At 43.9% G+C, this 27872-nt stretch overlaps 2 protein-coding genes, 1 long non-coding RNA gene and 5 other non-coding genes across 8 annotated transcripts; all 8 read left to right on the top strand.

The window, feature by feature from the left end:
• Nucleotides 1-577: 577 nt before the first annotated feature.
• Nucleotides 578-8395, top strand: TUT1 (terminal uridylyl transferase 1, U6 snRNA-specific). Its single transcript, XM_034425328.3, has 10 exons — nt 578-759; nt 1657-1847; nt 2818-3027; nt 3244-3358; nt 3447-3577; nt 3874-4103; nt 5396-5505; nt 5982-6104; nt 6464-6556; nt 7208-8395. Exons 1-10 carry the CDS (start codon nt 672-674, stop codon nt 8293-8295), a joined length of 2379 nt encoding a protein of 792 aa, XP_034281219.3. The 5' UTR covers nt 578-671; the 3' UTR covers nt 8296-8395.
• Nucleotides 8396-12675: 4280 nt separating this feature from the next.
• Nucleotides 12676-12745, top strand: LOC117670290 (small nucleolar RNA SNORD26). The gene has a single exon (XR_004592612.1). It is a non-coding gene; the product is annotated as a small nucleolar RNA SNORD26 (small nucleolar RNA).
• Nucleotides 12746-12809: 64 nt separating this feature from the next.
• LOC117670278 (uncharacterized) lies at nt 12810-21468 on the top strand. Its single transcript, XR_004592609.3, has 8 exons — nt 12810-12889; nt 13569-13636; nt 13845-13865; nt 15238-15293; nt 16232-16279; nt 17028-17060; nt 18715-18779; nt 19413-21468. It is a non-coding gene; the product is annotated as an uncharacterized LOC117670278 (long non-coding RNA).
• Nucleotides 15015-15142, top strand: LOC117670293 (small nucleolar RNA SNORD22). Its single transcript, XR_004592615.1, has one exon. It is a non-coding gene; the product is annotated as a small nucleolar RNA SNORD22 (small nucleolar RNA).
• Nucleotides 15350-15422, top strand: LOC117670291 (small nucleolar RNA SNORD30). Its single transcript, XR_004592613.1, has one exon. It is a non-coding gene; the product is annotated as a small nucleolar RNA SNORD30 (small nucleolar RNA).
• LOC117670289 (small nucleolar RNA SNORD29) lies at nt 16847-16912 on the top strand. Its single transcript, XR_004592611.1, has one exon. It is a non-coding gene; the product is annotated as a small nucleolar RNA SNORD29 (small nucleolar RNA).
• LOC117670292 (small nucleolar RNA SNORD31) lies at nt 17896-17964 on the top strand. The gene has a single exon (XR_004592614.1). It is a non-coding gene; the product is annotated as a small nucleolar RNA SNORD31 (small nucleolar RNA).
• A 2284-nt stretch (nt 21469-23752) lies between the features above and the next one.
• Nucleotides 23753-27046, top strand: LOC117670279 (uncharacterized). The gene is made up of 2 exons (XM_034425330.3): nt 23753-24168; nt 25227-27046. The coding sequence occupies exons 1-2, from the start codon at nt 23877-23879 to the stop codon at nt 25616-25618; spliced, it is 684 nt and encodes a 227-aa protein (XP_034281221.3). The 5' UTR covers nt 23753-23876; the 3' UTR covers nt 25619-27046.
• The last annotated feature ends 826 nt before the right edge of the window (nt 27047-27872 follow it).

The following is a 27872-nucleotide window of genomic DNA, read 5'->3' as shown; positions in this document are numbered from 1 at the left end:
CAAGGTCTTCTTCCAGCTCCTACCAACCAGAATAGAGCTGGAAGGGACTCTGGAGGTCGTCTAGTCTCCTAGAATGCTAACTTCTCAGTGCTTTTCCCAAACGAGCCCTCAACCGGATCACAGGACAGCCCAAGTTGTCTAAAACACCTTTAAAATCCTAAATTTTGGGCAAAAGCCAGAAAAAGCAATTTTGTCGCTTCTAGGGCAAAATCGTGCATCGGTAACTTATTTTATTTGGCTATATTTGATTGCTATAAAATGCAGCACGTTGAATAATAAATAAGCATGGAAAACCGAGTTCGGTTTCCACCCGGAAGTTTGGCTAAAAAGCTGGCTAATTCGTGGACGCTGCCGGCCTTACAAGAATTTTGCTTCTTTTTCTACCTCTATGGAGACGCGAAGCCACTCAATGAACCCTCTTCCTTCTCGGCCACTCAAGGGGCGAACTTCGAACGGGATCCGGAAGTTTCAGCGGATAAAACTTCGATTGCTTCCTTTATCTCTATGATCGTGACGTCCTCAGACGGATATCACATGATACACTCTAATAGCCGCTTCGACCTTTCAGGCAAAAAAAAAAAAAAAACCCATAAAGGTGTAGAGCAAGAGCGGCAAAATCATTTTGGGCGGAACTTCCGTGAAGACAGGCCAGCTTCCGGCCGTGGAGGGAAATGGAGGAAGAAGGAACGGCGGCCGATGTGGACTCTCTGCCCCGCGGGGCTTTTCGGTGCCGTCTGTGTCACGTGACGGTGGCCAACCGTGAGTGGGGTCAAGGGTCAAGCAGGGGCCTAAGGCCGTAAAATTAAATTAAATTTAGAATAAACTCCTCAAATCGAGGTTTTAGGGCTACTTTTGGCACGTGGGGAGTTCTGACCTAATAAAAATGGGGCAGGGTGTGGCTAAAGATAAGATAATTTGGCAGCACTCTGCCCATGGTCAGAGGCACTCTTGTACCTTTTCTTAAAAAAAGTAAAACGTTGGTTCTTTTTCAGCTTTCCTTTGAAACCTCCTTCCTTTGCAACCAAAGAGGAATTTGGAGCCAAAGGGGTCCAGTCCTGCAAATTTAATTAAGCATAAATTAAAGATAAATGGAGATTCCACCCTTCCCCCCAAAAAATACCTTGCTGAAATTATGATGGTCACTGAACCAAGATGTGGCTATATATATATCCAACATAACCACAATAATGAAAGAAACTCTCTTTAAGATTTTTGAATGCAGCTCAGAATCTGATAAATCCAACGAAACTGGATTTTTCTAAAATAAACCTAATATAAAATAGCTTAAGATGCAGTGAGTCCATGTAGAACCTCATCTTCCGAGGCAGGTTTTTTTTAAAATTAAAATAATATTTATTAAATTTCCAAAGATTAAAATACACAGTACAAAAAGAAACATAATGCTCAAAAAAAGCAAGAAAAAAAAACACGCATACAAAAAACAAAAGACATAAACAACCAAAAGCAAACATCAAAATTTCAATACTAATAGCAACTTTTCTGCCGAGGCAGAGGTGGTTTTTTTTTCCCGTTCCCTTTCTGAGAAGCGTTAAAAGGTTGAAGAAAGCTGGAGCGATTGCCTTTCGCTCAGTAAAATACATTCCTTGTGATTTTTCCCAAAACTGCAAATGAAGAATGGTTGCTTTGATGTTTTAGAGCCCAGCTTGGACGATCATCTGCGTGGCAAAAAACACCAGCGCCTGGAAAACCTTCGTAGCGTCCGTCAATCTCAGGAACTCCGCAGTATTTTTGTCAGCGGGTTCCAGAAAGGGACAACAGCCTTGGAGCTGAGCAGCTATTTCGAAACCTACGGGAATGTAATCAATGTGGTGATGGACAAAGATAAGGTGAATCTGATCCCTTTCCCCCTTGCTAGAGGCCAATGGGGGCGAACCGTTTTGGCATCGAGTGCTGAAACGGGACTGTGCGTGCGTGCATGTACACATCAGCGCACTGGGAAGATGATCTTCCATTTTCCGGTGTGCAGCTGGTCTTTGCGCGCACATGCGTGACAGAAATGGGAAGACCAGGTGGCTGGAGTGCAGGTGCATTCCAGAAACCGGAAGGACGGATGCTCTTCTGGTTTAGAATAGAATAACAGAGTTGGAAGGGACCTTGGAGGTGTTCTAATCCAGGGATCTGCAACCTTAAACACACAAAGAGCCATTTGGACCCATTTCCCGCAGAAAAGAAAACACCGGGAGTCACAAAACTCTTCCCGTGCCTAACTTATTTCTTGAGCAGCCACAAAACTAGCATCTGTAATTGAATTAAACATTCTGTTTTCTTCTGAAACTTTTCATTTCTTGCATTTATCCATGCTTGGCCTACCAGGGGTAGAAAAGCTCAATAAATCGTGTGCTGGCGGGTGACGCACATTGGCGGTTGTGATGCATATTTTGAGTGATGGAGCCGCAGCAGAGGGGTGAAAGAGCCACATGCGGCTCCAGAGCTGCAGGTTGCTGACCCCTCTTCTAGTCCAACCTGCTTACGCAGGAAACCCTATAAACCACTTCAGACAAATGGTGATCCAACATCTTCTTAAAAACTTCCAGTGTTGGAACATTCACCACTTCTGGAGGCAAGTTGTTCCACTGATCAATTGTTCTAACTGTCAAGAGCAGCTGGCCGGTGCGCCGAGACCTGGAAGAACAAACGGAGACGGCTTGCATAGCCGGAGAGATGGCTCTGCGTGCCACTTCCGGCACGCATGCCATAGGTTTGCCATCACGGCTTTAGGCTGTCACTTATGATTGATTGAAAAAAGAAGTCACGGGGAAAATTTGCAAGCTTAATGCTCCTTTCCTTTTTCTGCAGGGGGTCTATGCAATTGTGGAACTGCAGGACGAGGAGATACTCCAGAAAGTATTAGCAGAGCCACAACATAGTCTAGGGGGCCAGAAATTACGTGTCAAGCCGCGTGAGAAGAAGGATTTCAGATACACCCCGCCAAAAAAACAGGGGTCAGCCAGGCGGGAGCAGCTGAGCCCAGAGAAATTGGCACAAAACATCTGCCAAGTGGATGATGTAAGTGTCTGGGAGTTGAAGTCCACCCATCTTAAAGCATGCTGGCTAGGGAATTCTGGGAGTTGAACTTCCCCTATCTTAAAGTTGCCAAGTTTGAAAAAAAACACTGTCGTGGAGGATTCAATCTTCAAAAAGGCTTTTGGGGAATGTCGTAAAGAATTCCTCTGAATACAGTTGGTGGCAGAAAAACCTTCATATATTTTTTTCCCCCTGCAGGTCGATGCCCAGATGTCTTTAATGGTGCAACTGTTTGAATTTTCCGAGAGCGAGCAGCGACTACGAGACTTGCTCGTCAAGCTGTTCCAGGAGGTGTTTTCTGAATTCTTCCCAGGTGAAGCTCACTTTTTGCCCTCTGCTTCGATTGGATATTAGGAAAGTTTCTGGTTTTACAACTGGTCTTTTTCCCCCCAAACACACAGAATCGGTCATCCTTCCCTTTGGGTCTTCCGTGAACGGCTTCAGCGTCTCTGGATGTGACTTGGATTTATTCCTGGATCTGGAGAAGACGAAAAACTTCCAGGCGTCTGCCAAGACAACTGATAAGCCACTGGTGAGGAAAAGAGGCTGGGTTAAATCTTGGTCAAATGGAGATGTTTGTTTTGTCCCATCTCTCTTGTTAGAGATAGGAAACCTTCGTTAAACTTGGCAAGACCACTTTGCATCAGTGTTTTTTCAACCAGCCAATTTATGAGGGGTGGACTTCAACTCCCAGAATTCCCCAGCCAGCATGCTTTAAGGGGGTGTGGGCTTCGACTCCCAGAATTCCCCAGCCAGGAAATTTTGGATTCAGTTGTGGTCGTAGGTTTATACACTCTTGGATTTAATCCTCTCTCAATTCTTTTTCAGGCAGAGGAAGAAGCCACTGAAATGGAATCTCGCTCCGAAGATTCGATCTTGTCTGACATTGACCTGGTCACAGCCACCGTGCCTGAAATCCTCGATCTGGTGGCCACCGTGCTGCAGAAGTGCGTGCCAGGAGTTCACCACGTCCAGGTGGTCTCCACCGCCCGCCGTCCCGTTGTCAAATTTTGCCACAAGGAGTCCGGCTTGAGGGGCGACATCTCCATAAACAACAAGTACGGAATTCATTTCTCTTTAGCAAAGTTTTCTACTCGGTCAAGATCAGCCTGTTGCAGCAGGTTACAGATAGTCCTCGCATTAAAATAATTCGTTCAGTGGCCGGACATTACAACGGCACTGAAAAAAAGGTGACTTACGACCGTTTTCACACTTACAACCATAGCAACATGATGATACAGAACAATTAAAACTCAGGCCACACGTTTTCTGAATGATTTTTATCCCAGCGCTATAATTACACTCAATCATGAACTCAAGAGCCACGATCAGTGAGCTGTTGGACAGCATTACTTGGTCTATTGTGTTGATGTTTGGGTGGTTTAGGGGTGGGGAATTTGTGGTGGGTGGGGGGGTGTTTGTGGATTGATATGTATGTTGGGCCTGGTCTTTGGGTGTTATGTGAATTTCGTTGTATGGGTGTACTGTGTAACCAGTGTCATCAATCACATTGGCCAACGGAGCAATTTCCTGGGTTGTAGAGAACATTCCCCTCCAGCCGCTGTGGGTAACCCTGGGAGACAGCCTTGAGAGAGATATGTCTGGAATGTGCATCTGTCTTTGGCTGCCGTGATCCCCCCTTGCTTATGGCAACTTGAGAGAAGGCCAGGGATGCTTTGCGAGTTGACAGTGTGATTTGCTTAACAATGACAATGAAGCGTAAAGTAACATCCCGATCAGGTGATCAAAATTCAGACATTTGGCAACTGGCTCATATTTATGACGGTTGCGGTATCCAGTAGTCACGTGATTCTCTTTTGCAGCCTTCTGACAAATAAGAGCCAGTGGGATAGCCGGATTCACTTAACCAACTGTGTGATTAAATTAACAACTGCACAACTGTGGGAAGGAAGGCCATACAACGGGCCAAAATTCAATACAGAGTTGTCTCCCTTAGCAACAGAAATTTTGGGCTCGACTGGGGTTATCAATCCAAGACAATCCGATAGTGAACCAAACGTTTTGAGACATTTAGGCTCCGGATAACGGCAGAGAATCAGTGGGATTTAAGAGCAACGTTTCTCAGCCTTGTGAATTTTAAGGGGCGTGTGCACTTCAAGTTCCAGGATGCTGGCTGGGGAATTCTGGGAGCTGAAATCCACACCTCTTAAAAGTTGACAAGATTGAGAAAAGACTGATCGAATGGCAAAGGAGCCGGATTAAGATCGGGGAAATTTGAATTTAGGAGGGACCCGAGGAGAATATTGCAAGATATCCTGCTATAAAAGAAGCGGTTCAGCTCTGCACAGGATAATTCTGATTTATACTCCATTTTCTTCTTGCTTGACAGGCTGGCTCTGTGTAACACCCGCTTCCTGCAGTTTTGCACAGAAGCGGATGAGCGTGTGAGGCCTCTGGTTTACGCGGTGCGCTACTGGGCAAAGCAGCAAGGGTTGGCAGGTAAAATGGAAAAGCTGGATGGATGCATGGGAAGAGAGGGAAAGGGAGAAGGAAGGAATGAGGCAGAGAGAAAGGAAAAAGATAAGGAGAGGAAGGAAGGATGTATGGAAGAAAGGAAGGAAGAATGCATGGCAGGAAGGAAGGAAAGAAGGGAGGGAGGGAGGGAAAGGGAAAAGGAAAAGGAAGGAAGGAGGGGAAGGAAGGAAGGAAAAAATAAATTAGGAAGAAGGAAGGATAGCAGAATAACAGTTGGAATGGATGTTTGACGTCTTCTAGTCCAATCCCTGGCTGGCTGGCTGGATGAATGGATGGATGGAAGGAAGAAAGGAGGGAAGGGATGATGCAGAGAAGAAGAAAAGAAAGAAGATAAGGAAGGAAAATCAATGTGAAAAGTCATTTAAAAGGATGAAGTTGTTTGAGTTGGCCCTCCTTTTCCTCCTAATGCCCTCCCCTCCTCATTTTTTATTTTTTTGCAGGAAATCTTTTTGGTGGAGGCCCCCTCCTCAATAACTACGCGCTGACATTGCTGGTATTCTTCTTCCTACAGACACGCAGCCCTCCCGTCTTACCGACAGTAGCCCAGTTGAAGGATCTTTCAGGTGAATGTCGGGGTTCCAAGTAATACACCCAACAGAATCAAAACTCCCAAAGTGTAGATTTATTAGGCATGTCATATTGGCATGTCCGGGGTTATCGCCCCCCCCTTGGGTTTCCCCCCAGTTAAAAGTAAATTTTTCCTTCCCCTGCCGATGCGATCCATCGCAAGGTGCAATCAGGTTGCAGTCCAAGGATCAGTTGGTCTCAAACTGCACCTCCTTGCACCTGGCAGGAAGGGCCTTGGTTCTCACAAGAAAATTTTTTATTATGGCTACAAAACCATAATTTGTCGGTTTTGGCCGACAATAATTTTTTTCTTTTTTTTCATCCTCTTCCCATCTTTTTTCCCCTCTCTTCTCAGATGATGGAGAACTGACGGTGGTGGACGGCTGGGACTGCACTTTCCCTAAAGATCCGGCTTCGTTGCAACCCAGCGGGAACACAGAGAGCTGTTGTGAGTTGCTAACAAAGAGTTTTTAAGTTGGATTTCTTTTTTTATTTAAATACAGGCAGTTAATTCTCAACTTACGACCGTTCGTTCTGCAACTCTTTGAATCATGACGGCACTGAGCGAGTGAGGGTTAGGACCAGTCCTTGAAAAATGTGACTTATGTCGCCCTGAATCTGTTTTCACGGTGACGTATAAATGTAACTAATAAATTAATACAGATAATCCTCAAGTTATGAACACAATTGGGAAGAGAATTTCCATTGCTAATCAAGGCAGGTATTAAGTGAGTTACACCATGATTTTATGACCTTTTTTGCCCTGGTTGTTAAGCAAATCACACTGTCAACTCGCAAAGCATCCCTGGCCTTCTCCCGAGTTGCCATAAGCAAGGGGGGATCACGGCAGCCAAAGACAGATGCACATTCCAGACATATCTCTCTCAAGGCTGTCTCCCAGGGTTACCCACAGCGGCTGGATGGGAGTACTGACATGAATACGGTTGCACAATTAATTCCATAATGAAACTGCCATGTTCACTCACTTAGAAAGCTAAGTCACCCATCCTGGTTTAGCACACATAACAAGCTCCAAATCAGAGCTTGGCTAGAAAAACTCAACGTTCCCTAATGCTCACATTTGTCTCCTTCGTTCCAGGCTCCCTTCTGGCTGAGTTTTTTCGCGTCTTCGAAAGCTACAATTTCGCCAGTGGGGTGATCTCCCTGCGCGAGAGCCGGTCACTCCCTCTCTCCGATTTCCTGTTATCTGACGCTGGTCAGAAATTCAAGATGGGCCCCGTCAACCTCCAGGATCCTTTTGAGCTGAGCCACAATGTAGCGGCCAACGTCAACGAAAAGACGGCGCTGCGTCTACAGCGGAGTTGCCAGGACGCTGCGAAATACTGCCGGAGTTTGCAATACCAACGTAAATCCAGCAAGGGGAAGAACTGGGGGCTGGTTCGTCTCTTTCAGCCCAGCAGCCCTCAAGCTGCGGAACGGCAGGTTATCCTCCTCCCCTTAACGCCGGCGACACAATCTCTGGGGTCCCACTCGGAGCTGCACCCGAACAGGGATTTCCCCCAGCTCTGGTTTCGAAGAGTGTGCGCAGGCGTCTCATTCATCCTGCAGCACGTGTTGAAATGCAGCTGCTCGGAGAATTCACAGGGACTCGGAGACGATCGGGAATCCCTCAGCAGCGATCCGGAGGAGGAGGAGCAGCTGAACACCAAAACCGAACAATTGTCGGTGGGTTCCAAGCGACCTCCAGACGTAGAAGATGCAGAGTTGGGTTCTCCTCCTGCGAAGAAACCGCGGACGGAGTGTTGCCTTCCCGAGGCAGAAAGTGTGACATGGGACTGCACCGCCTGGCACCATGTCTGGTTAGGAAGACGCCGCGTCCGGCGACAAATCAGCAGCCCGGAAACGGATCCTAAAAGAACCGCTGATCCCTTAGAGTTGGAAGGCAAAGTATCAGAGGCGATTTCCCAACAGGAGCGGCAAACCAGGCCCGTAGATCCGCTGTTTGGATTCACCGTTTGCGCCACGATCAGGGACGGTGGTTCTGGGGAACACGACCCACAGGTCAGCCTAAATTTCACCCCACACCCTGAACAGGGAGCGGTTTTTCAAGATTTTTTTCATTTCCTACAAGGTTTTCTACCCCGAATGGTCGAGCAGTACCTGACCACCAAGCCTTCAGACCGACATATCCCAGAAGATAAATCTTCTGTCGGGGATGATATTTGAAATTTCTTAAGACCATGGCAGAATTCTGTATTTAGATAATGTTTTCCATTCTGGCTGTCGGTGAAAATAAAAAGAAACGGAGAGAAAAAAAAAATTGAAACCTGTTTCCTTTTGCGTTTTTTTGAGTTCTTGGTCGTTGATCCACTCACGATGTAATCATGAGGATTGTTGGTCACCAATGACTGAACGAACCCTTATCGTCTTAAACAAATGAATGTCTTTTTTTTTTCCCCCTCTTCAAAATAATTTTATTGAATGTTTAGTTTTACCCTTTTAAAACCACAGAGAAGGAAAAAGAAATGTTAAAAAGGAGAATAAAAGAAAGGAGGAGAACAAAATAAGAAAAAAAAGAAAATACAAAAGTATATAGTTCTTTGTATAGTTTACAAACTGTCTTGATGACCAAGCTTCAACTACACGGAGGGGAGTTATGTGTAAACCAGAACTTTGGTGCTCTCTGAGCTTTGTTATTTTCTTGTAGACATTTCATGACCCAACTAGGTAACATCATCCATGCTAGAAGGGGGAATTTGCAACAAAACCCCACTCCTTTTCAGCACTGGATGATGTTACCTAGTTGGGTCATGAAACGTCTACAAGAAAATAACCAAGAGCACCAAGGACCCCTTATCTCTCTGTTGTCTCATGTATGGCACTTCAGTTGTGCATTCCTTCTGCAGCTGAGTATTTATAAATTTATTAATTGGTGCAATAAAACAAATATGTCAGTAAGAATTGCTGGAACGGTGACAGCTTTAAAGATGGGCATTGCAAAACATAGATCCAAAAATCTTATATGCATGTGGTTTGGGAGCACTCTGTACATGCTTAGGGACACTATCGTTTAGAGGAGAGCTTGCAATCAAAGAAGGAGGAAGTTTTCCTCAGATCCAGCCGCCATTTTCCCCCCACTACGCATGCGCGCCCTTTCGGGCCTTCCCTCTCATCGCGCTTGCGCCACCGCTCCGGCCTTTCCCGCGCTTTTTTTCTCTCCCCCCCCTCCTCTCCACGGCTAATCCATAGAGATACGAAAAGTTGTAGAAGAACCTTTGTAAGCAAATCCAAGTTTTGGGCCCAAATGTAAGTTTGCTTTTTCATATCAAGGATTGGCCGCGATTGCTCAATTGTACATTCAAAATCTGCACGTTGCCTACTTTTTTTTTTATTACATTCCAACAGCAGGGAGTTGTGTGAAATTAAATCCATGGCAAAACACCTCCAAATGGGTATCTCTATATCTACAACAACTCATGTCTGAAATTTTGTATCTCTATCGTTAAATGTACCCACAACCCTCCGCGCGCCAAAGACCCCCATGAGAGACTCTCTATTGGAGTGGGCGGAGCATTTCCCATCGTGCCCCGCGGCTCCCGAGTATTTAACTCTTTCGCAGCCGGTTCCGATTTCTTTTTTCGAAGCGGTCTGCGGTGGATCCAGGCAAGAGGTGCGTTGCTCTTAATCCGTCGCCATCCGCGGCCTGCGGGAAGGTCAGCCCCAGCCCAATTGGCCCGATCTCTTTCCAAAGGTCCCCTCTTCCTAATGGAGGCAATATTGGGATCCACTAGATCGAGAGAGAGAAAAAAAAAAAAAGATCCCGGGCCAAGGGAAGGTGGGAAAAAAATCAATGCATGGCAAGCAAAAAATAGGATCTCTGCAAAGCAAAATCTTTGCATTTTGGGGGGAAGGTTGGAAGGTTAAATATTTATTTTTTTAAAAAAATTATATATTGTGCGTCTATATGAAGATTTTTTATTTCCTGGAGAGGGAAGAGAGAAATGCGATTTAAAAGCAGGCAATTTGGGAAGATACTTTTGTTTGGGAAGGGAGGCTGAAATTTGGATTTTTTTGCTTTTGCAAACTGCTTTAAAAGTGCTCTGCGTTTGCAATTATCTAAAAAAATAAATAAATGGTGCTGTAAAAGCTAATTTTAAATTTTGCAAGCCTAGCCCAATGGGGCTTTTTATTTTTTTTTTATTTTTTTTAATAAATCGGAAACTTTCGGTAATAAAATTTTGGGTTTGGGAGGGAGGCTTAATTTGGCTTTTGCTTTTGCAAATTCCTTTAAAAGTGCAATAATGCATTTGCGATTGTTTTTTAAAAAGATTGCCGTAAAAGCTAATTTTAAATTTTGCAAGCCTAATTCAATGGGCTTTTTTTTTTTTTTCTTTTCATAAAGCGGAGTCTTTCGGTGATGAAATTAACACAGACCTGTTCTGAACTGTGCTGTGAGGATGTTTTTAATTTTCTGATAAAGACTCCAGCCTCGTGTTGCCATATGGTTTGGTGTTAAAACGTCGACTTCATCACGATTAAATTGTATTGATAACTAGCTTTTTTTTTTTTCTCTACAGGTTGGGCCGATGGGATTCTGCAGCTCAGCATTCCAGGTGAGACGGGCTTTTTAAAGAGAAGCACTTGGTGTTTAAATTTCCTTTAAAAAAAAAAAGATTGAACCGTAAAGCCAGCTATTCTGCAGGCGGCTGCAGTATTTATTTGCTGCAGTATTTATTTATTTATTTGGAAATTTATATTATATTTATATTTATATTATATTTATATGTTCCAACAGGCGGGGCTAAACATACGAACATGTGAATGATTTTTTAAATGTTATCTAATTCTGGGTTTTATTTAATTGACCAAACTAAGTAATAATTTTAATTAGCAATTTTATGATGTTTGTGTGTCTATATTTTTCTTGACTGTACACCGCCTTGAGTCCTACGGGAGAAAGGCGGTATAGAAATATAATTAATTAATTAATTAATATTACCACCTATTTGCATATGCGGCTATAAAAGACAAAGAATTGATCCATGAAATTAGCAATTGAAAAACTTGGCTTGGCTGCGGTTATCAATGAATCCCAATTTAATTTGGTCAGTAAAAAAGGAAGAAATAGTTGGGAGTGGAATATATATATATATATATGTAGGTCTTTGGTTATTCGGGTCTTCTCCCACGTAAAATTGGAAGTGTCTTGGCGACGTTTCGACGAAGTCTCATTCGTCATCTTCAGGCTGGTGTTCTCGGCTTCGTGCTTCCAGGAGCAATCACTCCTGGAATTGAATTGCTCCTGGAAGCACGAAGCCGAGAACACCAGCCTGAAGATGACGAATGAGACTTCGTCGAAACGTCGCCAAGACACTTCCAATTTTACGTGGGAGAAGACCCGAATAACCAAAGACCTACATACAAACACCCGCGAAAACCTGAGAAAACATTATATATATATATATATATATATATATATATATATATATATATATATATATATATATATATATATATATATATATATATATCTTTTTTCTTTTTTCATAGGCTTTTATGTGCATATTCTTTCTAGCCAGGTTTTACCTATGTAACCTTAGTTGTTCTTCAGCCCTAGGTTCTGTGAAATCTCATTCACAAGTTCTTGGGCCCTTTTTCTGCTGACAAACTGCAACTCTGTGTTGCTTCCTGGGAGACCCAGATAGCTATTTCTACCTCATAAGGCGTCTTCAGTGGGCCACACCCACTTCCCAATTACCCTCCCTGTAAAAGGCATAATGTATCTTTTTTCTTTTTTCATAGGCTTTTATGTGCATATTCTTTCTAGCCAGGTTTTACCTATGTAACCTTAGTTGTTCTTCAGCCCTAGGTTCTGTGAAATCTCATTCACAAGTTCTTGGGCCCTTTTTCTGCTGACAAACTGCAACTCTGTGTTGCTTCCTGGGAGACCCAGATAGCTATTTCTACCTCATAAGGCGTCTTCAGTGGGCCACACCCACTTCCCAATTACCCTCCCTGTAAAAGGCATAATATATCTTTTTTCTTTTTTCATAGGCTTTTATGTGCATATTCTTTCTTTTACAGGGAGGGTAATTGGGAAGTGGGTGTGGCCCACTGAAGACGCCTTATGAGGTAGAAATAGCTATCTGGGTCTCCCAGGAAGCAACACAGAGTTGCAGTTTGTCAGCAGAAAAAGGGCCCAAGAACTTGTGAATGAGATTTCACAGAACCTAGGGCTGAAGAACAACTAAGGTTACATAGGTAAAACCTGGCTAGAAAGAATATGCATATACATATATATATATATATATATATATATATATATATATATATATATATATATATATATATATATATATATATATATATATATATATATATATTAATTATATATGTGTATATATATTAATTATATATGTGTATATATAAATATATATATGTATGTAGCCAGAGTTACATATAAATATGCAGAGTTAACTACGTGGTCTGCAGTGGAATGTAGAAATAAAAAATAAATGGAAATTTATTAAAAGTAAAAAGAATATTACATTTGAAGGAAGTCGGCGAGATTTATATCTCCGCTAGTTGGTTTGAAGTTAGAAAAAGCTACAATGAAGAGATTTTGAACTCTCTCTTTCTGATGCTTTAATGGAGAAACGAAAGCAGTCTGAGTAGCCCCAAAAAAGAGAATTAACCAACTGGATTCCAGAAATTGTCTTAATTTTTAAAAAAAGGCTTTGTGACAAGAGAAACATAAATAATCATTTTTCCTGTGGCTTTTTTTGCAGCTACAAGCAGCACAGATGTCTCTACGTTACAGGTAAGTAACGAAAAAGTGCAAAATCCCCATTTAAAAATCATTTTAAAGTGATTTTACTCTGCTACGGGTAGTCTTTGGCTTACGGCCATAATTGAACCCCCCAAATCTCCGTTGCTAAGGAAAGACGGCTAAGCGAGTTTTTTCTCATTTTACGACCTTATCACGGTGGTCAAGTGAATCACTACAGCTGTTAAATTAGCATGGTGGTTAAGTGAATCTTACTTCCTAGAAGGTCGCAAGAGGGGATCACATGACCCCCCCCTTCCCTGTGGTTGTAACCGTCATAAATGTGAGCCGGTTGCCAAGCCTCTGAACTCCAGTGGCCATGGGAATGCCTTAATGATTGTAAGTGAAATGTCACAAGTCACATTTTTTTCTTTGGATGGTTGTAAGTCGAGGACTGCCTGTTGTTTGTTTTCCAGTTGGCTGCTGGTGTACAGTCTTTAAAAATCTTTAGTATTACTTATTATTAGTAGTAGTATTAGTTACCCAAGACACTTAATATCCATCCTGTGTTCCGTGATGAGCATAAAATAGACAAGCATATATCTGATGACGGCTGATGTTAAGTTAACCCTCTGAGAACACGCAAAATCTTAATTTTTTTAGGCGATAAGCTTGGAGCTGAAACGTATAATTTTTGAATTGTCTTGTTTTCTTTCTTTTTTTTTTTTTTCAGGGCACACGGTCTTGAACCTGAAAATTGGCCCAAAGGTTAAAAATGCCTCCTGGAGCTCTTTTTAAGAGGTGAGTTTGAAGGTTGTGGGTCCATCCATTGCGCGAGATGCTGTTGTGTGACCGAAAGGATGACTTTCGTTGTTGGACGACTTTTTTTAAGTCAAATGGCAATTGAGTTACCAAAGCCCTGATCGGCCAAACTTCTATCGAAACGCAAAATGTTTTTCTTCCTTTTTCTTTTCTTTTACTAATTTGGGTTTTCTTTTCTATCCGACAGACAGATCCACTTTAAAGAAAGGTGAGTCCGTATTTAAGGGATGTTTGATGGTGGGTTTTTTAAGTCTGTACAGGTAGTCCTCGGTTTATGTCCATAATTGAGGCCAAAACCTATCTTGCTTAAGTGAGATGTGTCTTAAGTGAGCCTTGCCCTGATTTTATGAACTTTCTTGGCACCGTTGTTAAGTGAATCACTGGGGCTGTTAAATTAGCAACACGGCGATGAAGCGAATCTGACTTTGGCATGGCTTGTCAGGTCACAAATCACATGACACTGCAACCGTCATAAATATGAGACAGTTGACAAGCGTCTGAATTTGATCACGTAGCTTGAGGATACCACAATGATCTTAAAAGCTTGGGGAAAACAAGTTGTAAGTGTTTTTTTTTTTTACAGTGCTGTTGTAACTTTGGCCAGTAAGTGAGCTTGTTGCAAGTCAAGGATTACCAGCCTATCGCCCCTGCCAGTTTGGAGAAGGCGATGCTAGCCTATTACACCAGTCTGCAGCTTGGCCAGGCTGGTGTGGAGAGAGGGGAATGGTGGTGTATGAGCAGCGGCCCAGCACACGCGTGTAGCTCAACAAAAGTTGAACACGCGTGTTGAGTGGACACTCACAACCAGCAGCCCATCACTCACACAGTCTGATAGTGGCTGGGGAATGTGTGGCTGCTTTTATATTATTTTATTTTATATTATTATTTTATATATATTTTATATATTATTATGCAAGACTAAATGATTAAATCAGGCTACTCCTCGACTTACGACCGCCCTAGCAATTAGAGCTTTCATGGGTAAACAATGCTTTTTGTTTTTTTACGAATGTTTTAAAAATGTTAACATTTGTTAAACAAATGACTGCAGATAAGTGAATTGCATGGTTAAGCAAATCCTGCTTCCCCTGCTAACTTTCAATAAAAATAAAATAAAAATTTTTTAATTGTAAGGCACCTCTAGGTTAGATGGGGCTGTCCTATAAATTTAATATTAATTTCATATTAATTTAATATTAAACACTGAGCCAATGCACCAAAGACAAAATTCATTGTGTGTCCAATCACACTTGGCCAATAAGGAATTATATTCTATTTAAAAAAATTACATTAAAAAGATGGGAGATGTAAAAAATTAAAGATTACATTAGAAGTCGTTAAAATCGACGACTCGTCGTCCCAGTGATGAAAACCTATCACGTCTTACCGTCTGTCTGGTGCCAGAACCTGCAAAGGTTGAACCCACTGGTGCCAGCTGATGGAAAAGAGGATGAATTTGCTTCGGAAGGAGCTGTCTGATGGGACCGGGCATCTTAAATCCTTTTTGTCTCCTAATAAATCCTCTTGAGAATCCAGAGTCCTGCTTTTTTTGACATCATCATTGTTATTTCTTTCAACAGCTTCCAAAAGGGAGATGAACCAGTAATAGGAAGATTGGCCCTCCTGCTTGGCTAAAGTAAGTTTCCAGCTGCTCAATTCGCAATTAATTTCGTCAACCAGCCTGGTTCCCGCTGATATGATGAGCTCAACACTTGGAATCTCGTTCGGCTGAATCTCCGCTGTTGAGAATCGGAATCTGAGCATCGGTTGGGAACTAGGCCAGTGTGAAGTTTGGGGGCGGGAGGAGATCATTGGTGCCCCAAATATTTTCCTCCTGCTTTCTTGAATCGCAGGTGTTTCCATAAGAGTTATGGACTTTTTAACTCCCCCAGCATGGCTGACGGGGGGATTCTGGGAGTTGGAAGTCTACATATCTTAAAAGGTTCTTAAATTAAGAGCTTTAAGGACTCAGTGGCTAAAACGCTGAGCTTGTCGATGGAAAGGTTGGCAGTTCAGCGGTTCGAATCCCTAGTGCTGCCCCATAACGGGGTGAGCTCCTGTGACTTGTCCCAGCTTCTGCCAACCTAGCAGTTTGAAAGCACGTAAAAAAATGCAAGTGGAAAAATAGGGACCCCCTTTGGTGGGAAGGTAACAGCGTTCCGTGCGCCTTTGGCGTTGAGTCATGCCGGCCACATGACCACGGAGACGTCTTCGGACAGCGCTGGCTCTTCGGCTTTGAAACGGAGGTGAGCACCGCCCCCTAGAGTCGGGAACGACGAGCACGTATGTGCGAGAGGAACCTTTATCTTTTTAAGTCCACTGATCTTAAGGTTGCCAAAGTTGGACATCCCTGGTTTACAGCCTGACAGTTTGGGAGTGAAAACAGACCTGAGCTTCGTTATAAGCAGGATAACCCCACATTTAATTGCTAGATTTTTCCTTGTTGGGGAGATTTCTTTGAGGCTGGTACTGAAGCTCTGCTCACAAACGGGTTTCTATTAACTGATGAATAAGGACTGGAATTACAACCTGGCTGGTGTATTTTACGTATTCATGACATGTTATTTCCTACAGAATGGAGAAAACTGGTCACAGCGTTCCTGGATGATGGAGAATGAACGGGTAAGAAACGCCTCGAGATAGCTTTAATCTGTGGGTCACCAAACTTAAGGCCTGTTGGTCAGATCTGGCTCGGTCAGTGACTTCATATGGCCCACGAGCTAGGAATGGGTGGTAGACATAGATCTCAGCCTTGGTCGAGTTTCTAGACATCCTGAGGGTTGGAACTTGATTGGTTCAATTTATTTGCTGCCGATCTAGCTGCGGGACTACCGTATAGGCAGTTTAGAGCAAAATTGGGGAGAAATGGCACTTCGGATTAGACTTCGGAGGTGGGTTTTAACACACAGTCTTGTGAGTGGTGCAGTGGCCTAGAGGTGGAGCTCTCGCCACACAATCAGGAGGTTGTGAGTTCGATCCTAGGTACAGGCAGATATTTCTCTCTCTGGGCACGATGAGAATAGATCTGCTGAACAAAACTCCGCATTGGTGACAGGGAAGGGCATCCAGCCAGTAAACACACTGCTAGCTCCATTCAGTTGCCCAGACTCCACACCCCCCATGCCAGGGATTATGGGGGTCGTTAAAAGACATAAATAAGTGAGCGTTCTCAACCCTGCTACGTTGCAGTTTTGATGATGAATACAACTAGCTCACTTTGAACATAAATGAAACGTCAGGAACTGCCTGAAAAACTGCAAAAGAGAACGAATTTTATCGGCTGAATTCCTGATGGGTTCCCGTTGCTGTATTTATTGAGAGTTGTTGATGTTTGGTTGTACACATGCTGCTTTTTTCTTTCCTCCTGCAGAAAATAACTTGGAAGGAACAGCCCAAAGCATAGGTGAGTGGATTTTCCTGCCTGTAAACATAAGTCTCAATTTACGAGCACAACTGAGTCCCAACACTTCCGTTTGTCAGCGTTCCAGCGCTGACATGTGAAAGGAGAGGAGAAGCTTGAACTTTTGCCTACTTAATTCCTTTGAAGATTCTGTCTCCTCGGAGATGGGAGGAAGGGGGGACATTCCTGTGATCTGACGGAGATGGGAGGAGGAGAGTGGCTTAGAAGATAGCCAATGAGACGCAGAGAATTGGGGATCGGAAAGGGAGGGATTAGAGGACAAAGGTCAGTGCTGACCGCAAAAGAGCCAGGGACAGATCACTATGCTCAATAAAGAGAAAATTTCCTCAAAGATCAGCAGTTTGGAAATTCATTTATTTTGAGATCGAAACCTGACACTGTTACTGAGACGGTTGTTCCGTTAAGTTTTTTCCCCATTTTATGACCTACCTTGTCCCAGTGGTAACACGGTGGTTAAATGAATCTGGCTTCCCCATCGACTTCGCTTGTAGACGGTCGCAAAACATGACCCCAGGACATTGCAACCGTCATTAATACGAGTCTGTGGCCAAGCATCTGAATTTTGATCATAAAAGCGTGAAAAATGTTAACAAGTCACATTTTTCAGTGCCATTGTTACTTTGAATTGCCAGTCAATGAATGGGTTGTAAGTGAAGGACTATCTAGACAAGATAAAGTTAGCAGAGTGAGACAAATCCACCTGGATTCATAGCTCTCGCTAAATCACAGTCTGGTTCGTTTTTGGCTTGGGGCAGTTGTGTGGTTAGTGGTGTGTAAACCAGGTTTTTGTGGGTTTTCTGAATGCTTGTCCCGGCTGGCTCTCAATGATGAGATCTTTACCGCCCCAGTCTGATTTCCTGTGACTGAGTGGTCCCTCTGATTTACCCCAAGGCCGGCTCTACTCTACGGTCGTGGCCAAAATTGTGGAAAACCTTTTGGGAAAAGTGTATTTTTGAGGTTTGATGGCTAATAACACCACTTTTTTTTTTTTCCTTTGGAGTTTCAAGATCATCCTATTCCACTGCTGGAATGGAAATGCCTGGGAATAGCCCAGATTTACACCCAATTCAAAATCTATGGAGCCAACTCAAGAAACTGGTTAGTCAGAAGCGACCCAGCAATAAAACCCAGTTAATGGAAGCCATCATTCAATCCTGGTTTCACATAACAGCTACCCAACTAGAAGACTTGGTTCACTCCATGGGAAGATGTTGTAAAGCCATCAGGTTACCCAACTAAGGATTAACTTGACAGGGTGATCATTTTTGAATAACTCATTTTTTTCTATGGTGATCATTTTTGTATATCTTTTTTTCTATCTTGTTTCCCTTTTTTTCTTTACACTGTAACGGCTATTCTAATAGCAAATCCTTCCTAAAAGTTACTGCATTACATTCTTGATTAAATTATCTTTCCATTGATATATAATTTTACGGTACTACTACCAAAAAAAAAAAGTGTCATTAGCTAGTTTTAGAAAATAACACTTTTCCCAAAAGCTTTCCACAATTTTGTCTGCTACTGTAGGTCAGTCTGGGAATTTATGGCTTGCCTGCCTTCGCTAAATGATGCATTTTTTTTCCTCTTAAGATCAGATTTAACGCATTCTGGTCCTGCTATCTTTTTCCTTGCACAGGTGGACTCCAGGCTGTTTTTGCTGGACCCACAGAGCTTGAAATCTGCTATTTCCCACTGGAAGAGGTGAGAGCCCATTTCTAACACCAGACATCATAATAGTTTAAAAATGAGATTGCTTTTGCGGGAACAAGCTATCAAGACAGATTGAAATCTCGTTTTCTCAGATGGACAGGAATTGGTCTAGTTTAGTGAAAAGAAAGTCTAGGGGGGGTGACACGATTAGCATTCATCTAATATTTGAGGGGCTACCACAAAGAAGAGGGGAGCCAACCTATTTTCCAAAGCACCTGAAGGCAGGACAAGAAGCAATGAATGGAAACTAATCGAGGAGAGAAGCAACTTAGAACTAAGGAGAAATTTCCTGACAGTTAGAACAATTAACCAGTGGAACTGCTTGCCACCAGAAGTTGTGAATGTTCCAACACTGGAAGTTTTTAAGAAGATGTTGGATCACCATTTGTCTGAAATGGTATAGGATCTCCTTGCGCAGGGGTTGGACTAGAAGACCTCCAAGTTACCTTCCAATTCTGTTATTGGTTTCTTGTGCATCATCTCCTCCCTAGTTCAAATTTTGCAGCCTTCGTACTCCAAAAAAGCATATTTGTTCTCATTAACACTTGACCCTTGAGATTCAACGTACTTCGTAATTTACAGATTATTTCAGCATATATATGTCTTCTGTCTCCATAAAAACAGGCTTAAAATGGTTACCGTGAAGACGTTTTGAGAAGAATACATCAGCCGCTCTGTTTAGGTGTCCCGCTCCCTTTTGAATCGGGGAGCGAGGGATGACCCTATGCGTGGGCGGGCCGAGGATTATAGCCAACATCTGCTGGACAAGATCACTCGGATTCGGGACGGGCTGGACTCTGACTGGGCAGGGTCGGTTGAGGGGGGTGACGACGGGTCTGGTTATCTGGGACGAGTTCGATCCTGTTACTCCCGAGGAAGTGGACAGGATCATGGGGAAGCTGAGTACCCACCACGTGTTCGTTGGACCCGTGTCCCTCCTGGCTTGTTTTTTCGGCTCGGGAGGTTACACGTGACTGGATCCAGGCAGTGATTACTGCTTCCTTGGATGAGGGGAGCTTCCCTGCTGCCTTGAAGGAGGCGGTGGTGAGACCCCTCCTCAAGAAACCTGCCTTGGATCCAGCTATCCTGAACAACTTTCGTCCTGTCTCCAACCTTTGCTTTATTGCGAAGGTTGTTGAGAGCGTGGTGGCACATCAGCTCCCGTTGGCCCTGGAGGAAGCAGTATATCTGGGCCTGTACCAGTCGGGTTTCAGGCCCGGGTACAGCACGGAGACGACATTGGTCGCGCTGGTTTATGATCTTTGGAGGGCTCAGGACAGGGGACATTCCTCTGTCCTGGTCCTGTTAGGCTTTTGATGCCATCGACCATGGTATCCTACTGCAACCGTTTGGGGTGGGAGGCACTGTTTTACAGTGGTTCTCATCCTACCTCACGGATCATTCGCAAGTGGTGTTGGCGGGGGGGACAGAGGTCGGCCCCGAGGCCCCTTACGTGTGGGGTGCCCCAGGGGTCGGTCCTCTCTCCCCTTTTGTTCATCTATATGAAGCCGCTGGGGGAGATCATCCGTGGTTTTGGGGTGGGGTGCCATCAGTATGCTGATGATACCCAACTTTTTCTATCCACCCCGAATCAGCCCAGTGATGCCCTTGACGTGATGTCCCGGTGCCTGGAAGTGGTGCAGCTCTGGATGGGGGAGGAACAGGCTTAAGCTCAACCCTGCCAAGACGGAATGGCTGTGGGTACCGGCATCTCGGTTCCATGGGGATGCTCCACCGCTGGTCATAGGGGGCGAGGTGTTGCCCCCCTGTTGACAGGGCACGCAACTTGGGCGTCCTCCTGGATTCACGGTTGTCTCTGGAAGATAATGTTACGACCGTGACCAGGGGGGCATTTGCCCAGATTCGTCTGGTGCGCAAGTTGTGCCCCTACCTGGACCGAGATGACTTACGCACAGTCACTCATGCGCTGGTCACCTTTCGGATTGACTACTGCAACACTCTACATGGGGCTACCCCTGAAGACTACTCGGAGGCTTCAGCTGGTGCAGAATGCGGCCGCACAGGTAGTGATAGTGTCCCGACACTCATGTTACACCCCTCCTGTGCGACCAGCACCTTGAATCTCACACAGGGCAACCGGTAACCAATGCAGGTCGCGCAGGAGGGGTGTAACATGAGAGCGTTGGGACACTCCCATTACTACCCTCTGGAATCGGCTCCCCCTGGAGCTCCGGATGGCCTCCGACCATCGCTCTTTCCGCCACGAACTGGCCGGCCTGGATTGATGGGTTTTTTTTAAATGGATTTTAATTGATTTTAGGGTTTTAATGTATAATTTTTAACCCGGAGTTTTTGTTTTATTTTTCTGTTTTATTGTTGTGAGCCGCCCTGAGTTCCTCGGAGAAAGGGCGACATATAAGTCTAAACAAATAAAATAAATAAATGTATAAATAAATATAATATGTCAAAGAAAGAAAATAAAACAATTTTTAGAGAAAGAACAATATGTTAGATTGTAATACGAGTGTATCAGCTCTTATATTCAGCTTCCAGAACGTTGCAGAAAACATTACAAATCTACAGGATTCCCTGTTAAAAAATATTTTGGCACGTCAAAAAAAAAAAGTGCATTGGCAATCCGTTCTGTGTATGGTAAATTTCTTTTAGATGTTTACAAATTTGCTGCTGTTAATAAATACACCAGTTTGAAAAATGTAAATGCTGCAGTTGGTTTGTTTTCCTAACTTAACCTGGTGAAAGGTGGATGGATGACGATTTTATTCAGATGGTGTAACCTTATCTAATTGGGTAACGATTATCTAATACTCCTTCCTCTTCATCACAACAATCCGAGGTGGGTTGGGCTGAGAAGGACTGGCCGAAAGTCGCCCAGCTGGCTAAAGTGGGACTAGAGCTCACCATCTTCGTGGTTTTGTCGGATGTCACCCAGCCAGCATTCATGGCTAAGATGGGACTAGAACTCCCAGTATCCTCGTGATCGGCCCAAAGTCACCCAGCTGGTTTTCATGTCTAGAGTGGGACTAGAAGTCACAATTCCTCTTGCTTTTAGTTCTTTTCTAAGTGTTTCCAACAGCCTGGAACTTTTATTTATTTATTTTTTTACAGTTTGTGAGAATTTTTATGTTCAGGATAATGCTGGCTTGGGGATAAACCAGAAAGATAAAATGTGTGATTTTTACTGAAATACATTTTGTTCTTAAATAGGGCTCCAAAATCTTTTTTTGAGATAAGCAGACAATTCCAGCCCTTTCAATGTGTGGCTTGGTACTATGGGTCTTAACCTCTGAAAAGGTTGTTTGGTGGAAGGAGGAGGTCAAACAGGCACTCTGGAAATTTGTATGCTGCCCATCCTGCACTCAAAGCAATTGTTCAGTGACCCAAAAGCACCCATAAAAGATGCTTTTTTCCAAGAGGCAACTGCATCCAAGAACTTTCTTCACTTCAGCTCTGAAAAAAGAACCTTTGCGACCACCACCACCTGGATGACTTGAGAATCTCCATAGGCGAGTGAGTTTTGCAACCTCTCGCCACCGTTGTTAAGTGAATCGTCGTCGTTCCTAAGTTAGTAACACAAGTGGGTCTTGCTTCCCCCCCCCTCTCGGCTGGTCAGAAGGTCGCAAAAAAGGGATGACATGAGCCCAGCACACTGCAACTTGTCACAAGTGCATGCTAGATCCCGAGCGTCCGAATGTCGATCGAGCGAGGATGGGGAAGTTGCAACGGTTGTAAGCTGAAAAAACGGGTCGCGCGTGGCTTTTTCAGTCTTGTGCATTCGAACGATCGCTAGACAGAACGTTGGTAAGCCGAGGACTGTCTTGGCGTGTTTTCAGACCCTTTGGGAATGCCTCATTCCACGCAACGCATTATTGGTCAAGAAAAGAGGCCCTGGAGGGCAGGGAGCAGAAGAAAACAGTATCGGACACCTCTTGTTAGTAATCTGACTACGGCAGTGTCCTGTCCGGACTTGCACAAAACGGTGGGACAAAACTGGCATTCTTCTCGGCAGAGACCATAGCAAAAAATCAACTAAACATCTGGGAAAAAAACCTGGGATATAGACTAAATTTTAACGATTGGAAGATAGCTTGGAATAGGAACTACAAAATAACCAAATCGGCAACATTTAGAGAAAATCACTATAAATTGTTACACAGGTGGTACCTAGCCCCAGCTAGGCTAGCGAAAATGTTTCCAAATCTCTCACCCACATGCTGGAAATGTGGAAAAATGGTCGGCACCTTCTATCATCTATGGTGGACTTGCCCAGAGACCGAAAAGTACTGGTCCAAAATCCGACACTGGCTCTGTGAAATAACGGGACAGGAGGTAGTCCTAGCTCCAGAACTTTTCCTCCTTTTCCTTCCTCCTTCCTCCATAACTGAGGAAGGCTTAAATAACAACAAAACCCAATTTATAATCCAGATCACAACCGCGGCTAGATTAGCCTTCGCAAAATGCTGGAAAAATAAACTTATACCCTCAGAAGAAACTCTAATAAATAAAATCCTAGAGTGCGCAGAAATGGCGAAATTGACGAGCGAGTTAAATAACGAGGACAATTCTAAATATTATGATGTATGAGGTATTTGGTATAATTGGTTGAAGAACAAAACAAAAACATGACTTTAGGATATGACCTGTTTTGCACATGAATTAAAGTTATATTGTATAGAATAATGTATAGTTAAGGATGAAGCTTTTCTAATATTTGTTTCACTAAATTGTACAAACACTGTACTTCCGAAAGGAGATAGAGATTGTATATTTTCTTTTTATTTTGAAAATTCAATAAAGTATTTAAAAAAAAAAAAACTGGCATTCTTCGGACGGACAGACGGACATGAAAAACGTTCATTGTAAGCTCCATTTTATATAACTTGGCTATGCTTGGCGGTCTTTTTATCTCCCTCCCTGTCTCCGGTTCCCTCTCTGGCGCCTGGCATTCCGAAGCTGTTGGCAGCTGCCGCTCTGGGCACCCTCCCAGCAGCTGGCGGGGGCCAAGGAATCCGCACAGGCTGAAGGAACAGGTTCAGGCCTGTTGTGGCTGTGAGATCCAGCCCTCCGCGCTCTTCTTCGACATGCTGGTTTCTGTCTCGAAAACCTGCAATGGGTCATTCTGGGCTGATCATCTTTTGGATCCTGGGCACGGCTGTTCTGAGCTATGTCGGAACTCAGGAACTGGCGACGGAGGTACCGACGGGCGGGCAGCCCTCTGTGCTTTGCCCCGCCGATGACAGCCCAGCGGTTACGCCAGAGGAACAGCTGCCAATGCAGCCCAGATTTAGCAACTGCATGCTGCGATGCACCTCCCACGCGTACGAAGCCTACACTGCGATGCTGGCATCCGGCGACTTCAAGAGGATGACGACGTCGCTGAAAGTCAACGAAGGCGGGCAAGGTGAGCGGGAGGGCCGTAGGATGGGTGCCAGGCTCCGACTGGATGCCAGCTGTGCAAACCAATCAGACCCAAGCAGGGGATGGGCTTTGGAGACTCCGCCCTGGAGCCTTGGCAGCTGTGCAACAGCTGCCGGGCCCGTTCCCAGGGCTTTTGAGTTCCTGGGGAGGGTCTCGAAATAGGGTTTTGGGTTTTGTTTTTTTTTTTTTTGCAATCGATTCCCATGGAATCTTTTTGTCCCCACATAAAACGGATGGTCGTCGTAATCCCAACCGGATCTGAAGTTAGAGCTCTTCTAGATTTAAAATGGGCTAGGGACAGGGCAGGTTGCAAAGATGGTGAAGGAAATCGAAGCATGTTTATACAACTCTTGTTTGAAGTCCAGTGTTGTAACTTAGGGGAAATCTGCAGTTTTAAAAAATGTGATAAATTGGGTGGGTTTCCGTGGCTTCCAGCCAAAATTCTGGTGGTGTGAGTTAGGTCAGCTGAGAAAGAAAGGTTTTACTTTATATTTTATAACTATAATTTACACTTTATATGTTATTGTTTTGTTTCCTTGTTACCTTGGTTTTCCTTTCCTCCCATCCCCTCTCATTTCCTTTCTTTCCTTCTTTCCTCTATCTTCCTCCCCTCCCCTTTCCTTTCCTCTATCTTCCTTTCCTTCCCTCCCCTTTCCTCTTTCCTTCTTTCCTCTATCTTCCTTCCCTTCCCTTTCCTTTCCTTTCCTCTATCTTCCTTTCCTTTCCTTCCCTTCCCTCCCTTCCTTTCCTTTCTTTCCTTCTTTCCTCTATCTTCCCTCCCCTTCCCTTTCCTTTCCTCTATCTTCCTTTCCTTCCCTTCCCTCCCTTCTCCTTTCCTTTCTTTCCTTCTTTCCTTTCCTATATCTTCCTTCCCTTCCCTTCCCTTTCCTCTACATTCCTTTCCTTCCCTCCCCTTTCCTTTCCTTTCTCCTTCCCTTCCCTTTTATCTTTTCCTTTCCTTCTTTTTTTATCCTCTACTTTTCCCCTCTCCTCTGCCTATCGCATCTTAAGTGACTGTTGTTTACAACATTCTTCTCACAGGGGCAGAGCACGAATTCTGCTGGATGCTTCATCTCCGTTGCCAGAGAGGCGTCCGTCTCACCAAAGCGTTCGTCCTGCTGAACATGGAGCAGTCTCTGGATCAAAGCCAGCCTTTCCCTCTCCGCCTCCTCCTCACTGCTCCACCTTGGCCCCATCCTCTCTTACAACCACGGTCCAAGAGACGGGACAGCCGGTTGCTGAACGGGGAAGCCTGCGGCGTCCGTTTCGATGTGACGGAGCCCTTCCGCAACGCCGAAGGAGGCCGGGACGCCAAAATGTGCGTGAAAGTTGTGTGCCCAGAGGGAGACGCCTGCAAGGACCTGCAGCTGAGTCTGCGCTGCCCGCCCTTCCTGGCCACTCTGTGGCGCAGTCTGCCTCGTCCTGATGGCTAAACGGGTGGAGGGTTTCTTCTGCAAGGTTACCAGGAGGAAAGGAAGGGCTCCACAATTCCCCTTGTCCGCACACGTTCGAGTTCAGCTGCTGAAGCAATCTTCGGACCGGTTTCTCTTCAGGATTCATTTATATTTGGCAATGTTTACATTGCTTCAAGCGGGACATAGGATACGTTGCAGGCCACAGCTGCGCACCTTCGATCATGCGTCGAACGCTATTCCAGACGGCAATGACGGGAAGATAGTTTTAACTCTTGAGAGTGGACGACAGCAAAACTCCTTCCCTTTTTGCATTAGTATTCTAGTCAGATTTATTGCAAATACTATAATACCGGTAGTCCTTGACTTACAACAGTTCATTTCGTGACTGTTCAAAGTTACGACGACACTGGACAAAGGGACGTGTGATCGTTTTTCACACTTGTGACCGTGGCAGCGTCACCCTGATCACACAACCAAAATTGGGAAGCTTGGCAACTGACCCGTATTTGTGACGGTTGCAATGTCCCGGGGGAGTCAAAGGATCCTGTTTTATGACATTCTGACAGGCAAAGGTCAATGGGGAAGCTGGATTCACTTAACAACCGTGTGACTAACCGAGCAACTGCAGTGATTCACTTAACAACCGTGGCGAGAAAGTTTGTAAAATGGGGCAAAACTCACTTAACCAATGTTGTAACTTAGCAACAAGAATGTTGGGCTCAATTATGGTCATAAGTCAAGGACTACCTGTAATGAGATGGGGCTGATTTGGAGTCACCTGTTACAAAGTTTTGCAAACCTACCACCAACGTCAAGCGATTACCTAGCCTGCTAAAAGAAGAGATTTCAACTAGCAAAAACAATACCATGCTTCGAAGACTTGTTCTCTCTTTTTATCTTTTACCTGAGATTTTATTATTCCTGCTCTACTTCTGCCTGATAGGATCTTCCTCATTTCTGCAGGAACTCACGAACTTATCACAGGCTGGAAGTTCTCTCCGTTTGTGTTGTAATCTTGGCTGCTGGGGTTAAGCATAAGAAAAATATATTAGACTGCACATCCCCGTTGTAGGACAGATTTTGCTAGACTTTAAAATGTCCTTGAAAGGAATAGCAATTCTCTGGAAAGATGTGGAAAAAACTCTGAAATCAGATCTCTGTATTTCCTCATGAAATGTAACCTTGAACTTTGCGGGATGGTGACAGTGTCATAACAATATTTATCTGGGCTCTGTGGTCTCTTGTCCACTGTTATTGTCTCTATCCATTCCTTCGTTTATCTTGTCTGTTTTTTCGGGAGTCTTATATTTTTGGCTGAAGACATCCATTGTAGATTCAGTCAAACTCTTTATCTAAAATGTTGGGAGGAAAGGGAATCAAAAGAAAATTATGTGGTGTTGCCATGTTGTTTGGGGGCTTCTGAAATAAAGTAAGCCTCTGCTGAAATCTTTGCTATGCTTATTTCTGATCAGTGGAATTTTTTTTTTTAAAAAAAAAAAACAAGATTATCTTCACTTCTTACTTTAGCTGAAACCCTTGTTTGGCATTAGGGAACAGAAAAAAGAGGGAGAAGAAAAAAGCAGAAGACTGGATAAAAGGGACTTTTATTGTTCCAGTTCTAATGACTTCTAAGCATGATTTCTAAGAGGAAGTTTGGCCTAGTAGTTAAGACACTAGCCTAGAAAAAAAAGGAGATAGTGATTTCTAGTCCCACATCATATGCATTAAACGTGGCTGGGGGACTTTGGGTCAGTCCCTCAAGTCAGCCCAACTCTACAGGGTTGTTATTAGTTTAGTTTAGTTTAGTTTATTTGATTTGTATACCACCCTACTCCCGAAGGACTCAGGGCGGTGAACAGCCAACAATAAAATACATAAATACACAAAATTTAAAAACCCGATAAAATCAAATTAAATTATTTGGCCCAGACAAATTAAAATACCCCAATAATTTAAAAACATTAAAATTTACATATTTAAAAAGGGAAGAGATTAGGTTATGAGGAAAACAGGAGGATGAAGTATTAGGTAAGTTTGCAAACTTGAGTTATTTATACAAATAATAAAGGCGGGAGCCGCCCTGAGTTCTTGTGGAGAAAGGGCAGCATATAAATCCGATAATAAATAAATAAATAAATAAATAAAGAATATACAGATAAAATAACAAGCTATCTGTTGGGTGGGGGGGGGGAACCCACCAAGAATTCAAATGACCCGCTTCTAATTATCCTTGCAAATGGCTTCATTTTTCCCTGTGCCCAAAAGTGGCAAG

This window comes from Pantherophis guttatus, chromosome 18, assembly GCF_059756535.1.
Source record: "Pantherophis guttatus breed Tessera chromosome 18, ASM5975653v1, whole genome shotgun sequence".
NCBI lineage: Eukaryota > Metazoa > Chordata > Lepidosauria > Squamata > Colubridae > Pantherophis > Pantherophis guttatus.
Note: the sequence above shows the minus strand (reverse complement) of the source record. Positions and strands in the feature narration are given on the sequence as shown.

Bases quoted from the DNA above. Each gene is read 5' to 3' on its own strand.
- TUT1 (XM_034425328.3), top strand. From the start codon at position 672: ATGGAGGAAGAAGGAACGGCGGCCGATGTGGACTCTCTGCCCCGCGGG. The intron at 3,028-3,243 runs GTAAGTGTCTGG...TTCCCCCTGCAG, and splicing joins ACATCTGCCAAGTGGATGAT to GTCGATGCCCAGATGTCTTT. The intron at 5,506-5,981 runs GTAAAATGGAAA...ATTTTTTTGCAG, and splicing joins AAAGCAGCAAGGGTTGGCAG to GAAATCTTTTTGGTGGAGGC.
- LOC117670279 (XM_034425330.3), top strand. From the start codon at position 23,877: ATGGGTCATTCTGGGCTGATCATCTTTTGGATCCTGGGCACGGCTGTT. The intron at 24,169-25,226 runs GTGAGCGGGAGG...TTCTTCTCACAG, and splicing joins AGTCAACGAAGGCGGGCAAG to GGGCAGAGCACGAATTCTGC.